We start from the raw sequence: 26,091 nt of genomic DNA on the forward strand, positions 1-26,091 counted from the left end.
TTTTTAAATTTATCATAGTCAATATAATCAGGCCCTTCCATTTCCATTGTAGGTCCTTAATGCTTTGCCTGTTAACCAAAAAGAAATGTTTTGACAAATTTAGATCTATCCTGATTGCCTACATGGCATACATTTCTAAAGTTGAGAAAGTACAGTTGCGTTAAGTTAAACTTACTATAACTGTACGTATTCGAATGATGACTGCTGCACTAGCCTGACAAGGATATAACTGTCAGCCAGCTTCCAAAATTTCAGGGCACCTTCCACATGTCCAAACTGTCAAGCAGCTCGAGGAAATTTCTGCAAGAATCCCCTCAGAACTTTAAAGCAAGCATAAAGAGGGAGGTTGTGGCCTGAAAAGTCCATGCTAGGGAAAAAAAAAAAGAAAGTAAAGGTCTGCACTCTGGCATAAAAAAACAAGGGGGATGCAGGGAGCGAGTAACTACTGCAGCAGTGATCATTTGAACATCCACTGTTATGGTAAGTTCAACTTACTCAATTGTACCATGCTCCTCACATTGATCACTACTGTAGCAGCTTTAGCTATATGAGTAGATTACTATAGCTAACTATATTTGGGATGAGGAAGGAAAAATGTCCAGAAGCCCCTGGAGAATCGTACTAGCAAAGCTTGTTCTGGATCAAGAGAAACTTGCAGTGCTTTGTAAAAGTATGTAAAGAGGACCAAGTAGCAGCTTCTAGAATACTTCTAGAATCCAACCCTCCCCAAAGATCCATGAAACCAATGCCCTGGTAGAGTGGGCTTTGACCCTACCTGGAATAGATATGTCATGGTGAGTATAACAAAATGTAATAGCTTTCAACAACCATTTGGAAGCAGTCTATTTTGATACAGCTTGTCTCTTCTTCTTACCTTCACAAAAAATGGACAACTGATCCAAAGATCTGAAAGATTTAGTTCTGTCACATCCAAGGCATGATGTATCCTTTCTCTCTCATTTTTGATTCAGTAAAGAAAATTGGGAGATGGATAGATATCACTTTCCCTTAAAAGAAGGATTAGTTCTCAGTGAAACCCTGTCCCTATGGAAAATGAGGTAGGGTTGACTGACCATAAGAGCTTGCAACTCAGGTGCCCTTCTTGCAGAGGTCAGATCAATCAATAAAACTGTTTTCCATGTTAAGAACGTCAAGTTAGTCAGATTAGCTACTTCAAATGGGGGAAGTGTTAACTTCTGTAACACAAGAAAAAGATCCCATGGAGGGGTCACCGATTTACTTGGAGCCCTCTTATGCAAAATCTCTTTCAAGAACATTTTGACATGAGACTGCATTGAAGGAGGAGGAGGATCCATGGGCAGACATGCTGAAATACCCAATAAATGAACCCTGACAAAGGAATAAGACAGGACATAGGATAATAACTCACACAAACATTGTATAACCACAGAACAAACAGCCCTGAATGGGTGTGGTTATATTGTTGGTACCACCTACAAAACCTTTTCCATTTGCTAATATATGATTTTTTAGTAGCAGGCTTTCTTGCCTCCATTAGTACCTGCTGTATTTCCTCAGAAAACTCGCGCCTAAAAGGAATTAAGGCCCTATCATCCAGGCAGTCAACTGGAGATAGTGATGTCAGGCTGTAGGAAACAACCCTGTTCTTGTTTAAGTAGATTCTAGTCTGTGAGGAAGCTTTTGGTAATTGCCCGTGGCCATTTCCAAACAAAGGGAGAACTACAACTGCCTGGGCCAGAAAGGAGTCACCATAATGATTTTGGGGGTTTCCTCCTGAATATTCAGAAGTAACCAGGATATTTGTGGAAAGGCATACCAGGAACATTTCTGCCCAAAGAAAAGGCATCTGTCTTTCAGGCCTTCTTGCACAGAGTCCTGGAAATCAATTATACCAGTTGATTGTTCAGAGAGAAGGCAAAGAGATCTAGCTGAGTAACTCCCCACAGACAGATCAAATCTGGGAAGAGACCCTCATCTAGTTTCCATTTGTGAAGGTCTGCCTCGGTCCTGCTCAGCTTGTCTGCCACACAATTCTGCTCTGATGGAATGCAGGATACATGCAGAGTGAGATTATGCTGTAAAGCTATCTCTCAAGCTAACATGGCTAGTCTGCTTGTTGATGTACCACATGACTGTGGCATTGTCTGTAATCACTTGAAGAGGCCCTGGGGAACAAAGATGGTTCAGAAAGTTAAGTGACTTGATCAGAGTAATCACCTCCTTGATACTTATGTGCTTGCATCTGTCCTTGGTGTCCCATACCCCATGCATTTTTATCCCTCCTAAAACTGATCTCCATGAACATCCAAAAATCTGCAGTGACTGCTTTAGTGCAAGGAGGAAGAAAGGGAGACAAATATTTAAAGACATCTGTTGTCTCCGTCGAAAAATGTCTCTTTTGACAAAATGAAGCATCAGCATCTGAAAAGATAAAAAGGTTTTGATGCTAGGACTACAGATATTTCAGATACCACTGTATCTTTCTTATGTGGAGTCTTTCCAGGGGTATCACAAGAATCATAGATGCCATGACACCCAAAATCCTGAGGCATTCCATTGCAGTGACTGAAGTTTGGGTGAAAAATCTTAGAAACAGAGCTAAATAACAATCTATTTTTTCCTCTGGAAGAAAAGCTCTTTGAAATGAGATCTCTGGCTGATGTCCGAAGAACACAAACCCTGGGTGAGTCAAGAAACACTATTGAATGTTCTCTTAGAATCACAGCTTGTCAGGAGATATTTCACTCGAGAGATTCCTGTCATTTTGAAAATCACTCTGCAAAGATAAACAACTCATCTAAAGTCACAAGGTCTCTTGAAGAGTCATTCAGGCTTGTTGGACAGTACTTGGTTTTGTGAGGTTTGAGACTTCTTTTTGGATCCCATTGTAACTTCTTAAAGTCTGTTTACCTGAATTCTGTCAAGATAGTTTATTCAGTTTTTCTTTTTTTTTTTTGCCAAAACTTAAAGAAAAGAAAGAAAATCCCTTGGACAATTTAGAAAAGGAGGGATAAAGAAACTTCATGAGATTCCATGGATCAGCTTAACCCTTTCATCACACTTTTTGATTACCTCTGCAGCAGAAGGGCCAAACACTAAAACTTTAAGGCAGAATTTAAAATCTCATTTTACATCATCTGGGAGGTTCTGAGAATTCAGCCAAGCAAACCTCATTAAGACAGTGCCAGTACCCAAAGCCCCAGAAGTAGTACTGACAGTCATAAACCGACTGCAAACAATGAGTAGTTATCTGTGCAGCACAATTAACCAAGTGGTTTAAAGCAGATTTTTCTTAAAGAAGAAACTGTAGATAAAATGTCTTATATTTTTACAAAATGCCAGAACACACTTTAACATATCAGCCTGACACTTTAGTTCTGAAAATCAAAGTTGCAGAAGTATACACTTTTTTCCCATACCCACCAATAAATATTCACATCCTTATTAGAAAGGATAGGATTGGAATAAACCAATTGCATAGTAGCAGTGGAGTCAGCTAAGACTACACATGCTGGGTCAGGTTTGGGATTAGTGTATAAAAATTTAAAAGACTAAAGAACTTTATACATCCTATCTGGATTTTCAGGTACAGCTGTCTGACTATCAGAAAAACTGCAGGCAGTAAGACACATATCCTCTAAAGCAGACAGGACAGGAGGAAGAGTGTACGTTCTTGAAAATCCTTCTGTAACAACTCATAGTATTTTCTGAGAGACCTCAGCTTTCTCCAGCTGAAAACACTGGGACATTCTAGCAATAATCTCACAGAAAGTGAAACCCCCACAGGGAAAATCAGAAACTAGGCTCTCCACAGAATCTGAATCAGAAATCTGAGGACAAAACCCTGAAATCTGTCTATGCATATCCCTGTTCAGAATCTGAATCTTGAATCTCTTCAGGAAAAGGGGCATACATCTCTCTTTTACCAGAAACTACTCTCCAACACAAGGATCAACAGCCTGAATTAAATCCTGAGCCAGTCACAGTAAAAGTACAGTTGTGTACACTTACCATAAATGAAGATGTTCGAGTGCATTCACTGTTGCAGTCATTAAATTTGGTTAATCTGCTGGCAAGTTGCCCTCAGTTGGCCTGAATTCCAAAGTCTTGGGTCCTGTGTCGGTTGCTGTCTTCTCTTCCATGACATCAGGTCATCAGGGGTATAAAACATGCAGCCAACGCTATTTTCTTTAGTTTTTCTTACCCCGATGTCAGGTGCCCCCAAAAAGGTAGCAATATTATATATATATATATATATATATATATGTGTGTATATATATATATATATATATATATATATATATATATATATATATATATAAATACATGCATCAATATAAACTTTACCTTCATCTACAAGCAAATACACCACATAGGTTGCAGGCAAGGAATACAGTATAAATGGAAATCCTTATGAGGTATTTGCTTCCCACAAGTAATACAATTATTAACTTTTTCTGACATCGGTAAAAAGCAAGAAAAAAGTTTCCCCAATGGGGTACTTCGCTTTAGTGAATACTTCGGTTCTGAAACTCAAACTTGAATATTTCAGTAGTCGGCTCACCGGCACTTGCGAAATGCTTCTGCTTTGGGCACCGTGCAGCAAGAAAGACTAAAGAAAATGGCGTTGGCTGCATGTTTTATACCCCTGATGACCTGACGTCATGGAAGAGAAGACAGCAACCGACGCTGACCCAAGACTTTGGAATTCAGGCTGACTGAGGGCAATCTGCCAGCAGATTAACCAAATGTAATGACTGCAACAGTGAAACATGAAGAACATCTACTCCTATCTGAAGAAATTTGACGAGGAGTAGATAAATGTGCAGTTTTCTGTTTGTTTTTGACAGGAAAAATGGGTCCAACCATGTTACTAATGGCAGAAACAGCTTCTACAGGGATGGGCACAGCATTCTGACACAAAAGTGAAACTTTTCCTGTTCCTTCTCCCAGGATTGACAAGAGTGGGTCTCCCTTGCCAACTGAGGGTACTCCAACAGCTGCAGAAGACGTGGCTAACCCCTGTTCATTGTGGATGTAGATGCTACACCAGAGGGATCTGGGGTAAAAGATGAGTAGTCTGAGGTACAACAAATAAACACAGCAGAGTCACCCACCTGTGTTTGTATTGAGTTAATAGCCTGCTGTGGTTGCAACAGTTGTTTGCTTAACCTTTTCTTTTTTTGTAGCTGGAAGAAGGACCAATCATGGGATAAACAATTTGTTCCACAGACAAGCCAAAAATGGTGACTCTGTCCCAGCAATTTTCAAACACTATGGTAGCACCACAATGGAAAATAAATACGAATTCTGCACAGAAAATATGCTGTCAGATTACACTACATTCAAACTGATGGAAAAAAATGAGTGTTCCATTTAAAAGCAAGTTAGAGTCTTGAGACAGTCCATTACAACACAATACTTCCAGTTTTAAAATAAATTTTCTTAAGAGGAAAGTAATAAAGCATCAATAAATATAAGAACATTTAAGTTTTTCCCCAAAGGGAGCTTATCTGCCTAGCAGAGGAATGCAAAAGCCAACCATTAACACTCAAAAGCCTCAGAGGAGCATACTCTTTGGTGGCAGGAAAGTTCTGAAGGGATTTGCACCCAAACCCTTTAGTCACTCAGCTCAAGCTGTTTGACAGTTTGGGAGGGTGGAGGGTGCCCTGAAACTTTGGAAGCTGACTGGCTGTTATATTCCTGGCAAGATATAACCCATACAGCTAAGGCTACTGCAGCAGTGATCAATACGAAGAAAAATAAATTAACTCTCTGTTTCAAGATGGAAACTACCAGAGTTTAGGCAAAGATAAAGGAATATGGTGATCCTAAGTGAAAGACCAGCACTGGTAGAGTTTTTAGTAGAATCTATAACAGAAGCAGCTATTAAAAAAGAGATAATTAGTAGGGCAAATAAAATATTGCATGATAAGAGGAATCAATGAAGAGGAGGTTAGAAAGGATTGCAAAGTGAGACTGGATAAGCAATTCACAAAGAAACAATAGGTGGATATATGCATGGCTCCTAAATATATAACACAGTCTAGAAGATTTAGGATATCTGCTTAGAAGTGTTTGCATAGTATTTTCATACCCCATGCAGACTTCAAATTATTTTTCCTCAGGTAGATTGAAATGTTGGAGGTGTGATGGGGAAGAAAGAGGTAATTGGGAACATATTTTTTAGGAGTGAAATGAGATTCATTGCAGACTACTCTGTCAGAAATACTGGGTGAACAAATTGGTGAAACTAAGGAAATTATGTTTTTCTGAGCTGTGATACACAATGGGAATTGCCTACACATAAGACTAAGGCCTTGCATAGTTTAATTCTGGTAGCTGCAAAAAAAAAAAAAAGTTATTATAAAATAGAAATCAAAAAGTCTATACTAGCCATACTAGAAGTAATGAATATATTAAAAGAGCTAAAAGAACTGGAAGTGGGATCTTCAGAAAGGTGTAGGAGCAAATTACATAGAAATATGGGAATTGTGGGAACAATACATGCAGAATAATGTTTTGTAGAAGGAATGAGGTTTAAGAGAAGGCAGGAACTGAATGAGCTATGTAATGTTCAACTGACAATGACTGTATAGAAGACTGTATATAATCTAAAATGTTTGCAACTGAAATTATGCCAATATAGTTTGTTTTCATTTATACAAATGTATGACTACCTACGTCTTAAGTGGTAATTCAATAAAGATGTTTCTTGTTTAAAAAAAAAGTGGGAACTGTTCTATGGGTCATAATCACATTCACCAGACCCGCAAACTATTGCTACAATTGCACCAACTTCTGCACAGTTTCCACCTTTGAGATTACAAGGGTTTTTAGTAAAACCTCCATGGTGGTAGGTATAGGATGAAACATTGTAAGAAACAGTAGCCACTCTCAGAAACAAAGCAGGTAGCTAAAATAGGTCTCCTGGGAAAAGTTAGCTCAAACTCTTCCAGCACTTTGGATCAAATCCACAAGGATAACTAACACTTAAAGCAGGCAAGCAATGAGAGACTGTTTTTAGCTGGTCCCCTGGCTAAAGTACCTGCATTCTCCACCAGTAAGGGTCCTTAAAACACAACAAATGCAGAAACGGATGAGGAAATGTAAATCTATTAACAAAAACATGAAAAACAGTACTCTTGGCTTTCAAAAATAAAGTTTCCATAGCAAAATATTTACAGTACATTGTTTCACATTTGAAATCTATAAGGGAATCTCTACAAAAAAGGTTTAGTCTTGCAAAGCCCCTCCCAAAATAGGTTTCACAAAATCACAGCTATATGCCATGCAAGGCCAGGCCTTTTTTTCAGCTCTTCAGACAAAATATTTACTGGAATGTGCCTCTGACTAAATCCACAATAAGCCTTAACTGGGCAGTCCAGCTTCAGAAAACACAATTCTTCAATCAGATCCCCTGTACTGAGCCACAATGAACCTCTGATGAATCAACTTCCTGTCTTTAGGTTTCAGGATCAATGCTTTCATACAAACTTTAATAGTAATTACATTTTCATTATATTCACTGAAAAAAATAGTTTCCTAACTAGACTGCAGTGATAACATTACTGACACAAGGTACACTTACAGCCATATGTCCCATTTTCTTCACACAAGTTTTTAGTTTAAGTTCATAGGTGGTTACTAGGTTAACGACCCAAGGATTATTTTAAGCCTAGCTAAGCTTACCAAAAGTTTTCCACAATATTTTTGACGTTTCAATAACCCAAGGAATTTTACAGTTATGATGTTACATTTCTACACAGCAAGCATTCATAGGCTGCAAGGTGTCAAGGGGCATGATCATCAAAAGCAAATCTATCAGTAGTGCATTATATTTTTTTTACTATTCAACCCTCTCCCTGTGAAAATATTGCTTCATTTGGCTCAAGTGCAGAATACTCATGTTTTCATTATTCATGTTTAATTCAACTAACAGCTGATTCTCTCTACTTATGCTAAAAAATGGCTGTACTTAAAATTTTAATCAATCATACATATCTTTTTTCCAAGCCATAGTACTCCAAACAATTAAGAATGGAATTTATACCATCATCCTCTCAAAGTAGGTTGTGGTTGTATATACTTGCAATATTTTTCAAAATAGCTCATTTTACTACAATCCCACTATCCAAAGTGCGGGGATGATATATTACAATTTACCCATTTCATTTACAAAGACCACTTCTACTCAGTCCTCTTTGGACAGCTGACCTTTAATCTCCACAAACAGTTGGTTCAGTGCCAGTTCTCAGCCAGTTCTCCCAGTCAATTCCTGTACTAAATTTTGTTTTCAAGCATTCTCTTTTGTAACAAAGGGAAAGGTTCAACTGGCAACCTTTCTCTTCCAAGTAGTCATTATTTGCATAGGGCTTTGGAGCTGAACCACCATCTGCTTGCTTATTCTATTATGCTGGTTAATATTCCTCCCATCTCCTTGTCTTCCTCGATAAACATCTATGTGCCCAGAAAATAACACTCTGAATACTGCAGTTCAGCCCTCACAGACAGTTCCCCATTACTGGAGTAAATTTGTTCAGTTTCTCTCCGGTATATGCTGAGTAATCATTTTCTACAAATACTCTGGTGTCTTTGACTATCAACACTTTTCCTTTCTGTCACATTTTTTTTAAATCTATTTTTGTTACTGTGTTTGCATTTTCACCATTACTGGGCATGAATGCTTATTCAAGATTTCTTGGAATGTAAAGATGATATATTCTGTTAATAGGCCCTGTTGTGGGATACCAGTCCGGTTACTATCTTTATAAAAATTATGCAATTTCTTCCTTCTAGCTTCTCAGGGATGCTTGCAAACCTTAGATTTTCCCTTCTATTGCTACATTCCAAACTGATCTTTCTTTGAAACAGTTCCTTTTCAGATTCTCCTTTTTTTTCTGTCAATCTTACCTTAGTTTCAATTTGAGTGAGTATTCAGCACTTTCAGTACTTTTCAGTCTCCTCATTTGATTTTATGCACTACTAGATTTCCACTTATTTTAAAAACTTCTGAGTATCTGGAAGATTTTCTATTCAAAATTGTTGAAAGACATAGCTTGCAGCTACACCATACACTGGTCTGCTTCCCACTGAGTCTCCGCGGAATCTTTGCCCTTCACACCTTTCACCTCTAACTTATTCTTCACTTTATCTCTACTTTTCTGGGCTTTTTACTTAGTTGATATATAGCCAGAATCATCTTTAACTGGATTCTGAATTTAAATTAAACTCATCACTTTTGTTGTCTTTTTTAGTAATTATTGGTTTTCCTTCAGAGACTTTCAGTTATCATGTTTCTCGGTCATCAACTATTTCAGAGGTCAAACAGGTTTATTGCTGAAATGCCCCAGATCTGTGCAATGTCCTCCAAAGTCTCTAATCAGTTTTCCATTTTTCAAAGTTATTTGCCATTTGACTGAGTCCATACAGGGATTTTGTAGTCACAGGGGATGGCCTGCTGTAAAAAGAAGATTATGCTGAATGGCCAAGTGCAGGGCCAGAAGTATCTCAACACAGACTCCCAAAGATGTTCTCTTGTGTGTTAACATACCACAATACAGTAGTTTACCTACATGGGATGAATGATTGGCCAGTTGGGTCCTCACTGCCCAAACACAAAAGGTCATATTCGAACTGTAGAGGTAATACATATAAGTTTCAAGGGGTCTGGAGGGCTTATGCTTATAATCTGCATTAGGTTGGGTTTAGACATACTATGTTCTTGATGACTTGTGATCATGCAATTGTGTTTTAAGCAACTGTGTGTGTTGGTAGTTCATAAGGATGCTAGTAGCAGTATCACTGATGATTTACATGTGACCCAGAATGATGCCCTGAAAAGCTACAGTGCTCTGTAGGATGCATAATTTATTTCAATGTGATGTGCAAAGACCTTTATTTTTGACTGCAATGTCTTCAGAATGAGAGATGCAAGCTACAGAGTACAATCCAGAGAGTCTTTTGTCAAGTTGTTGCATTACAGGTAAAGTTTTAAGAGACTGGCCACCAAAGTTGTTCATTTTCAAACAGGCTGAAGAAGGTGAATCTAAGAATCTAAGGTCTCTGAGGCCTGGCGGGCTCCAAAAATTCCTTAAGGTACACTGTAGTTTTCTCATGTGGAGTCTTGCATGAAGACCTAGGAAAATGAAGAATGACATGTATACCAGGACTCTGCCTTTGCTTTGCCTGTCTGTGACTGCTTCTCTGCTTTGAAAACTCTGGGTCATTACATGCCTTTTAGTTAGGGGAAGAATCAGCGTTCATCTGTATGAATCTGTAACTGCACCCACAAAGGTTACTGATGCCCTACTCTGACCGCCTTAAAAAACTCCAGCTGTACTCTGTCGCATATCGTCTGCTCAGAGGCGATCTCTGCTTAACATATAAGGCCATGTCAAACCCAGAGCTGTTGGACATGCTACACTTAAAGAATCCCAATCTCTCAGAGCTACACGCTCCAGGGATCTAAACCTTGTCATCACAATAAACAAAACATGCTGGAGGGATAGGTTCCTGACCCAGAAACTCCCCAGACTCTGGAATAGATTGCCCATACATGTCAAGCAGAGTGCCTCTTTGGACCTCTTCAAGAGGAACCTTGACGATTGGATGGGAGAAAGGAAATTCACGCCAGGGATCATGTCAGTCGCCCTGCTAGACAGGGGTCCAGGAAAGTAAATAATGTGGGAAGAAACAGCCAGGGAATTGTTATGGCTAGGCTTGTATAGGCCCTAGGGCTGATAGCCTAGTACCAACCTATGAACCTATCAACCTATGTTAAAAGTTCAGGGAACGTAACTGACAGAGGAAGGATTCAGACATGACTTCTTATTACTAACTACAATCCTTAGGGCTGCATCAAAGAAATCATCACACTGATTCAGTGAACTACTGTGACTTAAACAGCAAGTATGCATTTGTCAATAAAATGAAGGATGCCACTGTTTTGCTTTCCTTTATTTAATACGATGTGTAAGCAAGTAAAACTAAATGTTTGGCAAATGTTCTTGTGGCCTGTGTTTAGTTCAAATAGAAAACTACATGATGACAATCATAAAGATGAACTACATGAAGAATTTCCTTTCTGATGGTCATACCGAAATATGAAGGTATGTTTTATATTTAGTGTTGCTTTAACAAACATAGGGTCTTCAGTACTACCATTCTGAACTTCTCTTGTACAGAAGTGTTCAGTCTGGACAAATCTAGTACAGTTCTCATACTAGCCTGGACAAAAAATCTGGACTAGAAGCCTTGGTCTACACTCTACTGCTCTTTTCAGTAAGACTTTATCCAGCAGCAATAATGTTTTTGTAACCAGATGTGATGTGCTTGAAGTTGAGGAAATTCTACCTTACAACTCTGAGAACTTTCTGAAAAACATTAGAAAAGGATATCTGTTAGCAAGAAGAGAGTAGTAAAAATATTTCTTCCAGTGGTAAAAGGGGAGGATAAGAGGGAAAAACCAGCATGTAATCACTTTGACGACATGTGATGGTGTTTACCTTTCCCTCCACAACCTAAGGTAGCTGGAGACTGTTTCCCCTTTACTACTGCTGGACATAAGACTGTTGGATGGGTGTATGCTTTCAATTAAAAAGACTTTTACTAATAGGGTAGTCCCTCTGAAACAGAGGAATGGATGTGTGGTACATTTTCTTGAAGGATGCACTGGCCTTACCTTTCTCTTCTACACAATAATTAAATCATCATCTGGCTATAAAAAGTTTAGGTTTCTCCATCATGGAAAGGCTTCCTGAATCCAGCCCAATGCTGTTTTTATTTTATACTTAGATAACTAAAATCTCCCAGAAGAACTACAGATGTGTCATTTCTGGGAGAGCTGCATACGATTTACAAAGTTGCAGTGCTTTGAAATGTTCATTCGGAGGCTTCCATATGATGTAGTAGTCCATAATGTTACAATTTTAATAAAATTATGTATTTATATTTCAGAAACTATTTTTTTCACTTTTTACATATAATCATGAAAGTAATAATGCTGTGTCCAAAAACAGTGACAACCCTTCTTGACAGCGAGTTCAGAATACAAGATTATTTTACAAACTTTGTTACAATCACAACTAATATGTCCACTGATTCTTTTATGACCATTATTTTGCAATCAAGAATTACAATAAATATAAGCTTGTGAAGCTTACAATTCAAGCAACAAGCACTCGTGGAGGACACTTTTCTAGGTCTGTTACAAGATACTGATGTAGAGTAGCACAGTTTCCTTTCCTTATAAAATGTTTGAGATGTTAACTTGATTTCTATGACAAGTAATTATTTTCTCTAACTTAGAGATAAGCCTGCCAGTACCCACAACTCATCTGATCACAGACAAAATCCTTCCATGTTATAACAAGTGACATGTTTTCAATCCCGTGACTATTAAGCTTGTATTTAAAATATTTAGCCATTGAAAACTCAATCTTCAAGTTTAAGTGAAGGCAAATTTTCAATAAATATTAAGGGATTGCAGAGAATGTTCATTAGTATCATATCATAGGAAGTTACTAGGCTATTGCATCTGAGGCCATTACAAACCTAGCCAATAATTTAGCCCGTGTTCCGACAAGTCAGCACCCAATGTCTTTATCAAGCAGTGACACAAGTGGACTCCCAGGAATGTATTTTCTGTTCCCCATCTAATTATCTAGGTTGCGCTTAAAATGGGTTAATGAGGTACTTTGCTTGATACGGAGAGGGAGTCTATTCCACAGAAGAGGGAGTCTCTGGGATACAAATATGTCCCGCCAACAAGTCCTACTGATGTCACAGACCAGGATGAGATTGCGCATGTGGGTTACTCCAAGAGAGATTGACTTGCGGATATGCAGCAGTCCTATCAAGGCGGGGTCTGAGATTGCTTTGTATGCCAGACAGAGGTCACCTCTGAGGAATCTGTATGAGACTGAGTAGAGGTGACAGGGCTTTCAGCCTATCTGTGTAGGGTAGATGTTTGAAGTCCTGGATTCTCTTGGTAAGGAACCTCTGCGGTCTCCAGCTGCTGCATGTGCTTTGTGAGGTACATGCCAAAACAGCCACTGTACTCAATAATGGGTCTTATAAGGGAAGAATACAAGGATGTTATGACCTCCTTGGCCCTGGATGAGATAACCTTCCTAATGAGGTGGGGCATGTAGAAAGCTTTCTGTACAACAGGGGCAATATGGTGGTCAACAGTCAGTTTGCTATCAACCTGGGTGCTCAAGTCCCTTACAACTGATTATGTGCTTAGGACCTTGTTATTAATGTGATAATCTGTGAGGATGTCACTCTCCCCAAAGGGAACGATGATGCATTTTTTGGTTATTCAGTTTGAGGCCATGTTTCTGGCATCAGTCATTTGTTTGAGTGAGACCCTTTGGAGGATGCCCACATCACTAGGGGAATTGATGACAGCACCCAGCTTACAGTCATCTGCATACCTGGTCAGCCATAGATCACTGGTTTTGGCCTGCACCTCAGAAAAGTATATCCCAAACAGCAAAGGCCCCAAAACAGATCTCAGGGCTACACTGCTTATTACGGGTCTAGTGATTGAGGTGGCTTCCCCTGTTTTGACTAGGTATGTTGTATCAGTGAGACAATTTGCTATCCATCTGGTAACATATGGATTGATGCCTAGTTGAGAGAGCTTATCTATTATACCCAAGTAGGGAATAGTACTGAAGGCTTTGGCCAGGTCAAGGTAGGCAGTTGTACACAGTCTTCCCCTCATCCATGGCTTTGGTGGCTGTCTCAAAGAAGTCAACCAAATTTAACAGGCATAACCTTCCCCTTGATGAAACCAAACTGTGTGGGATTGAGTGTTTGGAGTTTTCCAATGTCCTTGTTAATGAGGTCCATGATAATCCATTCCATGGATATGCAGATCAGGATAGTTAGGCTGATGGGTCTATAATTTCCTGGATTGGTGGATGCTCCAAATTTGTGCAAAGGGATGACAGTGGCTATCCTCCACCCGGCTGGGATGAAGCCAGTACTCAGGCTTTGGTTGAATAGAGTGCCTTAATGGTGCTGCAAGTTCCTGCCTGAGTTCATTTAGGATGCAGCCCGGGATGTTATCGGGTCCCATGGAGGCTGTATTTTTTGCCTTTCAGAGGGCAGTGATGACTTGCTACCTAGAAATATGGGGAGGGAGGCAGGTGCTGGGGATGTCTTGATTTACTGATGGGGAACAGAGGGGTGAGGTTCTCAATGAACCTGTCTGCCAGCAGGTTGGCTGTATCTACAGTGTTTGTGTATTTGGTGTCCTTGACCACCAGTTCTGAGCAGATCTGAGTGCTTCCTTTGAGATTGCGGACATATGTGAAGAAGGTCGTATGACTGTCTTTAGTAGATGTGGCCAATTTGGACTTGAAGTTTGCTTTGGAGGATTTCACTAGTGCTCTTATTTGCTTCTAATTAGGCACCTTCTCTTTCTTGGTCCTTGACATCAATTCTTTCCTTTTATTATAGAGTTTATTTACTGCAGATGTCCACCAGACAAGTTTACTCTTCCTTGAGGAGGAGGATTTTGTCCTGTCTGGTATTTTTGATTCCATGCAGCTATATAAATGCTTATACAGTACTTTGGTGTAGGTTTGGACATATGTGCCAGTTCCTATGGAGGGGAAGGGGGCTGTGAAGCTGGTTATACCTTTGCTTGGGAGGTTGTAATCAGCTTTGAAGACTTTTTTTTGTTTGACCTTAACTGGGGGGGGGGGTTCAGGGGAGAAAGTCCCTTCAAAAGTGACCGCTTCGTGGTCAGAACTTACCAGGGAGGATGACACTGTAGGGATGCTGTAGTGGCTATTCATGTTGGTTAATACCAAGTCCAAGATATTATCACCTCTTGTGGGAGTGTCGACCAGCTGGTCCAAGGCATTTGCACTGATGAAATCCAGGAATTTCTGGGCATTTGTACTTCGGCACGAGTAGTTCTTCCAGTCTATGGTTGGATAGTTAATGTTGCCCAGGATCAGGGTAAAGGGCTGAATCTTGATAGATTCAAAGAGGTCCAGATAGGTAGAGTGGGCATCTTGAGTCAAAGTTGGGGCCTGTAGCTATGATTTGAATACGGGTCTTGTCAATGGTTAACTGCACCTGGAGCGTCTCCTGTGCATCATACCATTTGGCCAGCATGGATGTGTGCATGTCTTTAATATATATTTTTCTGTGTGAAAGATTTTCAGTCCATATATTTCTAGGTAATCACCGTATATTAATCAGATCAGACAACAGTAGTAGAAGAACTACTACTCCTACTGTCTGAACTACTACTTCAACTACTATTGTCTGATCTGATTAATATACAGTGACTAACTAGAAATATATGGACTGAAAATCTTCCACACAGAGAAGTTTCTTACACTGTTTTGTTTTTGGACCCACTACACTTTAGTGGGTTGTTTTGCGACTTTGGGGATACCACGGAGATTATTATTTTTTTTTTCTTTAATATATATTGCAACTCCACCTCCTTTTGCTTTGCTGCCCATAGTTTGGGGTCTGAATGCATGACAGGATGAGTAACCTGCTATGGCTGGGATGCTCCCCACAGCTTTGAACCAGGTTTCTGTGACTGCACAAATGTCAGCATCTTCCAGGGTTAAGAAAGCTTGCTATCAACCTGGACTGTGGACAAGAGGAGTAGAGTGAGTTGGTGAAGATATTGAAAAGTAGTGGTCCCAAGGATGGATCCTTGGGGAACACCAATTTTCACTGGAAGGGGAGATGATACTGAGGAGTGCCATCTTACTGATTGCTGTCAGTCAGTGAGATAGCCTATGTAAAAGTTCTGGAGTTTCATAAAACATTAGACCCGAGACAAGCATTTAGCAATGACCTTTAATTTGTATTTTGATGAAATTTTCATGTTGGTAGTTTTTACCTCATGGCATTGCCTAAAAAAGGCACTATGGGGAAGGAAAGAGCTCTTGCTAAAAGCCTGAAGCTCAAGGGAGACAAATGTAGGCCATCGCTGGCAAAGCTTCATGGTCTGTCGATCATGTCTTCTCAGACAGTCATGTACTCGATCCCCTTGGAATGATGCCAGAAACTAAGCCAACTGTTAAAGTCAATCATTTTCTGTTTATATTGAGACATTATTCCATTTTACTGAGTACAGTTTTTTCAAGATCACTTCTGCCAACATGAAAAATAATCAGATTATATTTTGATTTCTCATTCTGAAGCCTATTTTATTTTATTTTATATTTGTTAACTGGGATTGTCTGACTGAGCAAAAGCCCTTTTTCAGCAGAGGCCCGGGGAGAAAAGCTCTAAAACATAGTTACAAAAAATATAACCGTTACTAACACAGTTAACATTACAATCATTCATAATAAAACTTGTAGAACAGATATCATATATATGCAGTTACAATTATCTATAATAGTGTTATGAAGAATACCGCAGCAGAAGGAAAGGAGATAGTGTTAGGTAAAAAATGATGAAGTAGACCAGTTTAAGTTGTAAATGTTTTGGTACAGAGGAAAAGAAATGATGGTAAGACAGAGGAAGTTAGGTTATTTAGTGAAGGTATATTCAAGGAGGCTGAGAACAGGTACAAATCCAGTGACTTTTTAAGTACTCTTTAGTAGCTAGTTTGAAAACTTTAGGATGTGAAAGTGATCTAAATTCTTTAGGGAGTTTGTTCCAAGCAATAGAGGGATGGTAGCTGTATGTAATGTCTCCTATTTTGGACTTGGGCTTGTAAATTTGTAAAAAGTCTTGGGTGGAGCTCTTGAGTAGTCTGCATGGGACATAGTGGGAGCTTATGGTGCCTAGTGCTGGACAGAAGCATGATGAATAAATAATGGAGTGTATAATTTGGAGCTAAAAATTTGGAGCTAAGAGAGGAGCACGAGGTGTGGTAGTTCGAGCCAGTTTATATGTTTGAGGAAGATACAGTGGTGAGATTTGTAGGTTTGTTGTGCAGCAAATTTGGCTATTTTGTGACAGGTTGATTCGAGTTTGCTAAGTAAGGTGGAGTTAAGATTTGTGAGTATATGGGAGCAGTATATGTTAGGCATAGCAAAATATAAGCATGGTTGATGGTGGTTCTAGATTCAGGGGTTAGGAATTTTTTATTTCTGTAGAGAAGTCCTAGTTTTTGATGGGTTTTCTTGATACAGTTATTTATATGGAAGAAGTATTTTAGCTGATTATCAATGGTTACACCAAGGAGTTTAGTACTAGAGTCAGCAACTATGAGAGTGTGATTTTGTGATTTTATTTGAAAAGTAGATTTGACATGAGTAACAGTTTTGGGGAGTAAGAGTTTTTTTTGGGGATTAAGGATGAGCTGATTACTGGTGAGCCAGGTTTCAACAGAGCTGAAAGAAAACTGGGTAGTGGTTAGAAGTTCAGAGGGTGAGTTAGCAATGGTGATAACTGTGGAGTTGTCTGCATACTGGACTAATGAAGGTTGTAGACAAGAGGAGTAGAGTGAGTTGGAGAAGATATTGAAAAGTAGTAGTCCAAGGATGGATCCTTGGGGAACACCCATTTTCACTGGAAGGGGAGATGATAGTGCGGAGTGCCATCTTACTGATTGCTGTCGGTCAGTGAGATAGCCTATGCAAAAGTTCTGGAGTTTCATTAAATATTAGACCTGAGACAGAATTAACAGTGAACTTTTATTTAAATTCTAAAATGTGTGAACTGATATTTTAGGAAGAGAGTTACTAAATACTTCAAACATTAATGTATCATTTCTAATATACAACTGATTATGTAATACAGACCCATAACTAGCTCATTTGATGTCCTGTATACAGATCCAGAAACTGGTACTGGCACCCTTCTATGACTTAAAAAAGCTTGTCTCAATTCCTGGAACTGTAGCAAGCTACCTGCTAAAACTATAATAAGCAGTTTGCTATTGTTACTATGCCATTCTCACCTCAAGCTAGGCATTTCCTCACTTCAGCTGAACTGCAAATGCAGTACTAGCACTAATTTATGAAGCTGCAATATCCTCACACTTTCATAAGTCAATGCTGATAATGTATTCCTAAGTTCATTGGCAGTAGCTGATGGTGTCTCTTGACAGCCTACACCTTAGGGCAGCTACCCTACTCATGCCTCTGAATACGGATTACTCTGGATTAAGATCCAGCATAGCAGTAAAAGGCTGTGCTCTCCTTTCAATCTTCTTTTGGTGTAATGCATCCTTCATTTCAGAAGCAGCTCGTGAACATAACCTCTCCTGAACATTTTCTACTGAATCCTCAAGGGTTTCTTCAGAAAAGAGAGAGTCTGTGCTGAGAAGGCTGCTGCCTAAGGGTGCATATATTCCAGTATTACGTTCTAGTACACCCAATTCCCACAATGATAATAGTGCTACAACCTTGGCTGCAACTAATTCAGATTCATCATCATTATCATCAGCTCCCTTTTTCCCATTTTTTTTTCTACATGGGGTCGGGGTATTGTGTTAACTGTTGCCAGCTCTCTCGATTCAGTGCCGCACTCCTGCCTTCTTCAACACTCATGCCTGACTGTCACAGATCTTCTTTCACACAATCCATCCACCTCTTTGCTGGACGTCCTCACTTCCTCTTATCTTCTTCCTGTCTGTCCCAAATCTTCCTCACCAGATTGTCTTCTGCTTTTCTGCATGTGTCCAAACTACCATAATCTGTTCTCTCTGATATTTTCTGCAATTGGAGCTACTTTGGCTTCTGCTCTTCTGTCTTAATTTCTTCGTCCATAAGACATTGTGCATCCTACCATCCTTCTCAGGCACTTAATTTCTATAACCTCTAGCTTCTTCAACTGTTCTGCTTTTACTGCCCAGGTTTCTGTACCATACAGTAGTACTGGTGGCACCACTGTCTTGTGTATCTTACTTTTCAGCTTCTTTGGCATTCTTCTGTCATAGACTACACCTGACACTCCATGCTAGTTGGCTTGACCTCTTCATTCAGACTTCCTTTCTCTTCAATCACCCCTCCCAAATACTTGAAGCTGTTTACCTGTTCCACTATCTTCCCTTCTATCTCTATTCTCAGCTTCTTCTGATTTCCCCAATTTGCTGCCATTACCACCGTCTTAGCTGTGCTTAGTTTCATCCTATGTGCCATGCTCCTATCCTTTGCTGAAGTTCTATCCCAGAGTTTGTCTGTAATGCCACATCGTCTGCATAAAGCAACTTTGTTGATCTGTCCCCTCCGACCTGTTTGCTAATGTAGTCCTTCACCAGTATGAACAGCAGTGGGTTCAGAGCTGAAACCTGGTGTACACCCACTCCCACTGGGAACCCTTCTGTGAGGCCGAACACTGTTTGTACTTGAGTCACTGGGTCCTTGTACATAGCCTGCACTAACTCTACCAATGTTTCTGGGACTTCAAACCACCACAGTATTGCCCAGATTAGCTTTCTTGAGAACTTGTCATATGCTTTATCCACATCTAGGAATGCCCAGCTGGACTCTCTCTCCTCATCTCTAGCTTCTTCTCAAGTATCTGTCTCATTGCAAACATTGGGTCAGTTGTGCTGCATCCTGATCTGAATCTGAACTGCTTATCTCCCATCTTACATTCTACTACTCTGTGTATCCATTTATCAATCACCCTCTCCATGCCTCTGTACGGACCACAGTTGTGGATGTCCTCTTTGTTCTTGTACACTGGCACAAATATAGTTATTCTCCAGTCATCTGGGATACGCCTTTCTCTCCACACTGCTATTAGTACTCTCAGGAGCCATTTCTCCACTATCTCACCCAGCATCTTTATCATATCTGCTGTGACCTCATTTGAGCCTGCTGCTTTCCCCGATTTCATTTTCCTTAGTGCTGTTCTTACTTCTTCTAGACTGGGTTCCTCCTTCTTCTCTCACTGTAGGCTTTTTCTGGGGCATTACAGCTTTTATGTGGTTTTCTTCATTCAGAAGCTGCTGGAAATACTCCTTCCATCTGCCTTTGATGTCCTGTGGACTGGTGAGCAGGTTGTTGATGGCACCCCTTATGAAGGCTGATGGACTCTCTTCTTTATCTTTCTGTTTTTGCCTTCCAACCTGATATAGTTTCTTTGTGCCACTTATTGAGTCACTTTCCAAAAGATGGTAGAGTGCCTCCGATGCCCTATTCTTTGCTACTGCACCTTCTTTCTTAGCTTTTCATTATCCAACCAGTAGTCCTTCCTAGCCTGGTCAGTCTTTTCTATCTCCCCACTTCTTCCTGCACTCCATCTTTCTTTTGATGACTTCCTGGACTTCTGCATTCCACCATCAGATTTCCTTATGTACCTTATTTCCATACCTGGCTCAACCACATATCTTCTGTAGTCCTAACACATGCTGTTTTAGGTGCTGCATTCTTGTTCAGCTCCACCTATTTCCTCCTCTTCTTGGGGTGCTGCAGCCCTGCGTAATTCCCTGAACTGTTGTACTTTCTATCCAGTCAACTTCTAGGTCTTCAGCCTGGTCTCTGTTGACCTTAGAGACTTCTCTGGCCACTGCCTGCAGCTGACTGTGGCAACTAGTGGTTTATGCTGTGGGCTGATTGTTTCACTGGGGATGACTTTGCAATCATGGATTCTACCCCAGTGCCTTTTCCTTACTACGAGAAAGTCTACCTGAGTTGCATGTTGGCTACTCTTGTATGTGATCTTGTGACAGTCTCTCTTTCTGAACCATGTGTTGACTACTACCAAGCAATTTGCCAGACAGAAGTCTAGAATGGCTTCTCCTTCTTTATTCCTGTTGCCCCACCCATGTGGTCCCAGACAGTTCTTATATCCTGTTCTGTCTGTTCCGATATGTGCATTCAAGTCACCCATTATCAACACCAACTCATGTTGTCCTTCTTTATCTAGTAGGTCCTGCAACTGCTGAATGCATTCTTTTTCCTCAATATTACAACCCTGCTGTGGGGCATAGGCTGAGATTATGAATACTGCCCTATCATTACAGTGGAGTCTGATTGCCATGAGTCTGTCATTAATTCTGATGATATTCCTCACTGTCTTCTGAAGCCTGTCTCTCACAATTCCTACACCACTTTTATCTTGTCCCTTCCTGAGTAGTAGAGTCTGGATCCCAAGCCAAGTGGCAACAGATATCCCTCGCTGTCTTCTAAAGCCTCTCTCTCACCACAATTCCTACACCATTTCTAGTCTGTCCCCCTCCTGAGTATTAGAGTCTGGATCCCAAGCCAAGTGACTTTGCTGCACTGCCCTTCCATCTCATTTTTTGGATACATAGGATGTCCAGCCTCTACCATATCATCATGTCATCCATTTCCAAGCTGCATCCTATCAGTGAACCTATATTAAGCGTAGCAATTCTCAGTTCATGTTTGGCAGGTTGGTTGGTTTTACATCCAGCTTTCGATCAACAAAGCTATCTCACTTAACCTAGGATGAGCAACTAGACATCAGCCATCCAGTAGCTTATTGACCCAGGGCTGCTGAGCTTTATGGCAGGCACACACTGGACAATAGGGGCACATATACCCTCCTCACACCGTTAGCAAGTGTCCCTCGAGTAGGTCAGAGTAGGTCAGGTCCTCAACCCACTTACCACCGGTAACTACCCATGCCCATTTTGGAGAAATTAGTCAACATGACCGAATCACCAACAGCCATAATTTACACCGTCAAGTGGCTAGCCCTGCCACAGCGCACAGTCTGTGATCTGTGTTCTCCTATCTTGAGGATACTACGCATCACAGTAGATGCCCAAAGAACTTGCTCTGTACAACTCTTCCCCTTATAAGGCACCATGTAGAGTCTGTGCTGCTGCCTACAGCTCCATTCATTGGTGAGTTTGAGATGGAAACACTCAGCATGTTTTTCAGACATGGGAGAAACCCCACAGAGACAGGGAGAATGTGCAAACTCTAAACAGGCATTGGTCGGAGGTCAGGATCAAACCTTGTACCTGATGCATGGGAGGTGAAGACCTTAACCATTATGCCAACTGGTCTCTAGTAACTATCAGATTTTTGATGTGATATTGTTTATCAGAGATAACCAATGTAGAATATATGATACTTGATTTACCACATTTACAAATGTAAAAGGATCTAGCCCAAAAAATTAATAAAATAATGCACTGATGTGTGCAATGACAATAACTTTTTCATGAATTACATCTTTATACATATAACCGACTCTATCAACAATGACAGAATTGTTGCCATCATTGTGCATTTACAGCCAATAACAGTTTTCTGACACTTTCCTCCCCAGATATCTGAAAGTAACAGGTTAACTGTCACATATAAATATCTGTTTCTCTTCTTCTGTTTAATATTTTATCCACTTACTCAAAAACTATTCCGCTAGTCCTAAAGATGAAAGGATAAAGGTTAGTGACTTAACTTTCTACCATCATCTGCCAAAAATTAAGTGAAGTACCGTGTATCACACAAAAGTGTGACATACAATTTTTTCTCCATTTTCTGTTTGTTTTTTCCCCACAAAAGTATTTTTTTGTCTGCTTGGTCACAAAGATAATTTTGATTAGAAAATCAAACATTGTTATGCTTGGTGCACCCAAAAGACAGTGCTCGAGCATGCTCTAAATAGGTATATGTATCACAATAATATCACAGCCACTGGAAACAGCAAAAGAACTTTACCTAAGCTCAGCACTGTGGATAAAAGGATAATGCCCTGAGCATGAATCACATGATCTAAATCTGACTGGTCTTGATGGGAGTGAGTGGAATGGGGGGGGGAGGTTACGGTAGTCCCACTCAGATGCTTGTTTCTGGACATATGGCTTGAATGAAAGAGGTGGGAATATGATCAGAGAACGTAGACTTGGGAGTCACAAACCAATTTTAGGAGCCCTGAAGGGCCTGGCATGGAGAAGCAGGAGAACATGGGAAAAGGGCAGCATATCCCCTGTGGTAAAGTGGGTACATATGTCAGCTAGTATGGGAGGGGTTAGTGTTATATAAGCAATGCCCCTATAGCTTGTATTTGGAATGATGCAAAGCAGCTAGTAGGAAGACACCACATGGTTCTTAACCCAAGAACAAGCAAGACAGGTCCTATAAGGAGGAAACCCAGACTTAGATGGGACCAGGTGATGGGGTGTCTGCCTCTAGCAGCAGAGCAAGTGAGTAGAGGCACAAGGACCTGCATGGCTGTCTGATGACAGCTCCTCAAATACCCCCCCCCCCCGCTACACTAGGTACACTCCTAGTGTGGAGTTGAACATGGTCTGAGTCTGATTGGGGAGGTTTAATGGTAGGAAGGCATGAAGGTTAAAGCAACTAGAAAAAAAATCATGTATTAAATGTAATGAAAATAAGTATAAATGATATCATAACATAAAGAGATACTTAAGAGGAAGGTGGTTATTTCATACCTGGGGATGTTAAGAAACACAATACACTGCAACTTCAGCTCCTGGATTTTTGAGGTCAGATCTGTGCCATCACACTAATGAAAAAAACAAGATGACAAAGGCAGCAACGTTATTTAAAACTATTTTTTTTTCTTCTGTTTTATACCTGTCTTCTCTTTTATCCTAAAGTCTCTAACTGAAGTTATGAATAATGCACTTGAAAATGACATTCCTTCATAGATATCCCATAGTTGTAAGAAATACTTTTTATTAAATTCTAGCAAGAACATTTCTATAATTTACTTAACATAACAGGAGAAGTCTGAAAAGGGTACTGGAGCTGACAGAAAAGTATACAGCCTGATTTCTGTATCTCCACACCATGGGTCTAATAAAGCATCTCAAAACCTTCAATGCTGTATTTCACAATAAGTGACTATTAACCTCTAGAGTAAGCTGTGTCTGCAATAAGAATGACTGGTGAAGTAGAAAGAATAAACAAACATGCTCACCTGTATAAATGAAGAACTATTAAGAAGCCTATCATATGTGAATAGATTCAAATTGAAGAGAAAATGAATGTGAATGCTCATACAATGACTCATATATTAACATATACTCAGCTATTAATTCAATGGCAATAGAAAATAAGATAGAAGTGTGTGTGTGTGTGTGTGTGCGTTTTGGGTGGAAGGAGGGTTAAAACAGCTTTCTTGGACTCTACACTATCCGTAAAGATCACCCAGAACCATAACAATAAGGCCTTTACTTGATTAATTTCTTTAACATGTGTTAATATAGTGAGTGAACTAGTTCTTGCACCCTTTTTTTAGTCATGAGCTGGGCTACTTCAAACAGCACCAGTATACCATCAATGTCATGCAACCAAAGCTGGATGAGAACAAAAAAAGCAGAGGCATAACCTCATTCTGAATGGATGAATAGAATGTAACAAAAAGAACTAAAATGGTGTCTTTTTCTAGACTTCTTTATCAGAAGTCCTAAAACTGCAACAAGAAATAGGTGCTGAAAGCCCTCAGAGTCCTTAAACCACCCACGAAACATCTTTCCTTATCCCATAATATTTAATCAACTAAATTATAAGGATAAATTAACAGCTGTGGATGTGGTAAAGTATGGCCCTACACTTTCAAAAGCAGGGAATCAAGTTAAGCTCTACCAGGATTTCTCAAAGTAACTCAGTATAAAAAAGGACCAACAACTATTGCGCTTGAAAGATATACCCACACTTCTTAAATATAAGGTAGCTCCATCAATAAAATGGAAAAACACACAGTGTGTTTGATTCTTCAAATGGCACCAAGTCCTTTCCTCTAGGTATTCTTCCAGCTGCTAAGTACAGAATGTGTGTGTGCAGTACTCTGACATCTGCATCATAGAGTATGCATAGTGACAGATCCAAATTAATCATTGTTCAAGGAAAATTTATGACTTTGTATTACAATATTATAATATCCAGTCCTACTGGAGTGAACACCCTCTCAACTGAGGTTAGTAGTACAGGATCTCACCCTCAAAAGCCTATGTCCAAACAGCTTTTCACTTGAACTACTCTAAAATACTACATATATCTGTCAGCCACTGCAGAACAAACAAGGGCATGGCCACTTTCTGATAACTCAAACAGACTAGCCCTCTCCCCAGTTTGTACCAACATGACATGAAAACTATTCACAAAACTAAAACTAACCATGTTCCCTCCAGAAAACTTCTCAGATGAATATTTTAAAATAGGCACAGAAGAGAAAACATATTCTGTCTTCAGCCTAACAATCTGATCAATAGCTGAATTCTATGTATCTACCATCTGGAAACAGTCACATATAATTTTTCTACATAAAGGCGGTACCTCTTTTGACCTATCCAAATTTATACCCATAGCAATTTCTCTACCTTCAAAAGTATCAGAAAAATGCACCCATAGACAAATTGATTTCATCCACAAACACAGCAACCTCCTTTCACCAACCAAACATGGTTTTAAAGCAGGCCATAGTGAAGAAATGAGAAGTTATGTACCTACCATAACGTTCCAAGTTAGTTGTCTTCTCTCGCCTTCTTTCTTGCTTGATGGGTTTGGAGCCGATCCTCGGCTCCGACTCGGCACTTTGCTAAGCTCGAGAGTCACTTTTACCAGCTCGAGGCAGCCCCATATCCCATGATGCAAGGCGGTAAGTACCCAGATCTCGTTTGGTACCTATAGGCAATAACACCTAGCACAAAAAAATTCCCAGAAGGAAAGAAAGGCAAAAAGCCTAAAGGATGGGCTATGAGCAAGACCAGACAACTAGCTGGTCTTAAGAAGCAATCTTCCATATAGGGAGAAAAAGGTCTGTCCAGGCCAGGGGGCAGGAGGGAGGGTCGCAAGAAAGAAGGCGAGAGAAGACAACTAACATGGAACGTTATGGTAGGTACATAACTTCTCAATGTTAAGTTGTCGATCTCGCCTTCATTCTTGCTTGATGGGACCGCGTCCCTAGCACCTCTATCCTGGGTGGCTCAATGGAACAGACTCTTGAGAATTGTAGAGCCAAAACTGGCTCTATCCCTGGAGGCCAAATCCAATTTGTAATGAGAAACAAAGGTATGAGGAGTGGCCCAAGTGGCTGCTGCACAAATAGTGTCTAATGGAAATCTAGCCTGAAAAGCTGTGGAAGTGGCTAAGCTTCTGGTTGAATGCGCTTTTGGTTTTGAGCACAGCTGTTTTCCCCTGAGCTGATAGATTTCGGAGATGGTGGAAGAAAGCCATCTAGATAAGGTCACTTTGGAGACAGGAAGGCCTT

At 40.1% G+C, this 26,091-nt stretch overlaps 1 protein-coding gene across 1 annotated transcript in view; it reads right to left on the reverse strand.

Annotated features, from left to right (window-relative positions):
- LOC122811072 (diacylglycerol kinase zeta-like) overlaps positions 1 to 26,091 on the reverse strand; it is a 3,109,428-nt gene that overhangs the window by 1,137,014 nt on the left and 1,946,323 nt on the right. Inside the window, exon 19 of the mRNA XM_044082630.1 lies at positions 23,309 to 23,382. Coding sequence (XP_043938565.1) covers positions 23,309 to 23,382 — 74 coding nt within the window. The remainder of the gene's footprint in view (positions 1 to 23,308; positions 23,383 to 26,091) is intronic.

Source organism: Protopterus annectens, chromosome 9.part0, assembly GCF_019279795.1.
Source record: "Protopterus annectens isolate FY-2018-M chromosome 9.part0, PAN1.0, whole genome shotgun sequence".
NCBI lineage: Eukaryota > Metazoa > Chordata > Ceratodontiformes > Protopteridae > Protopterus > Protopterus annectens.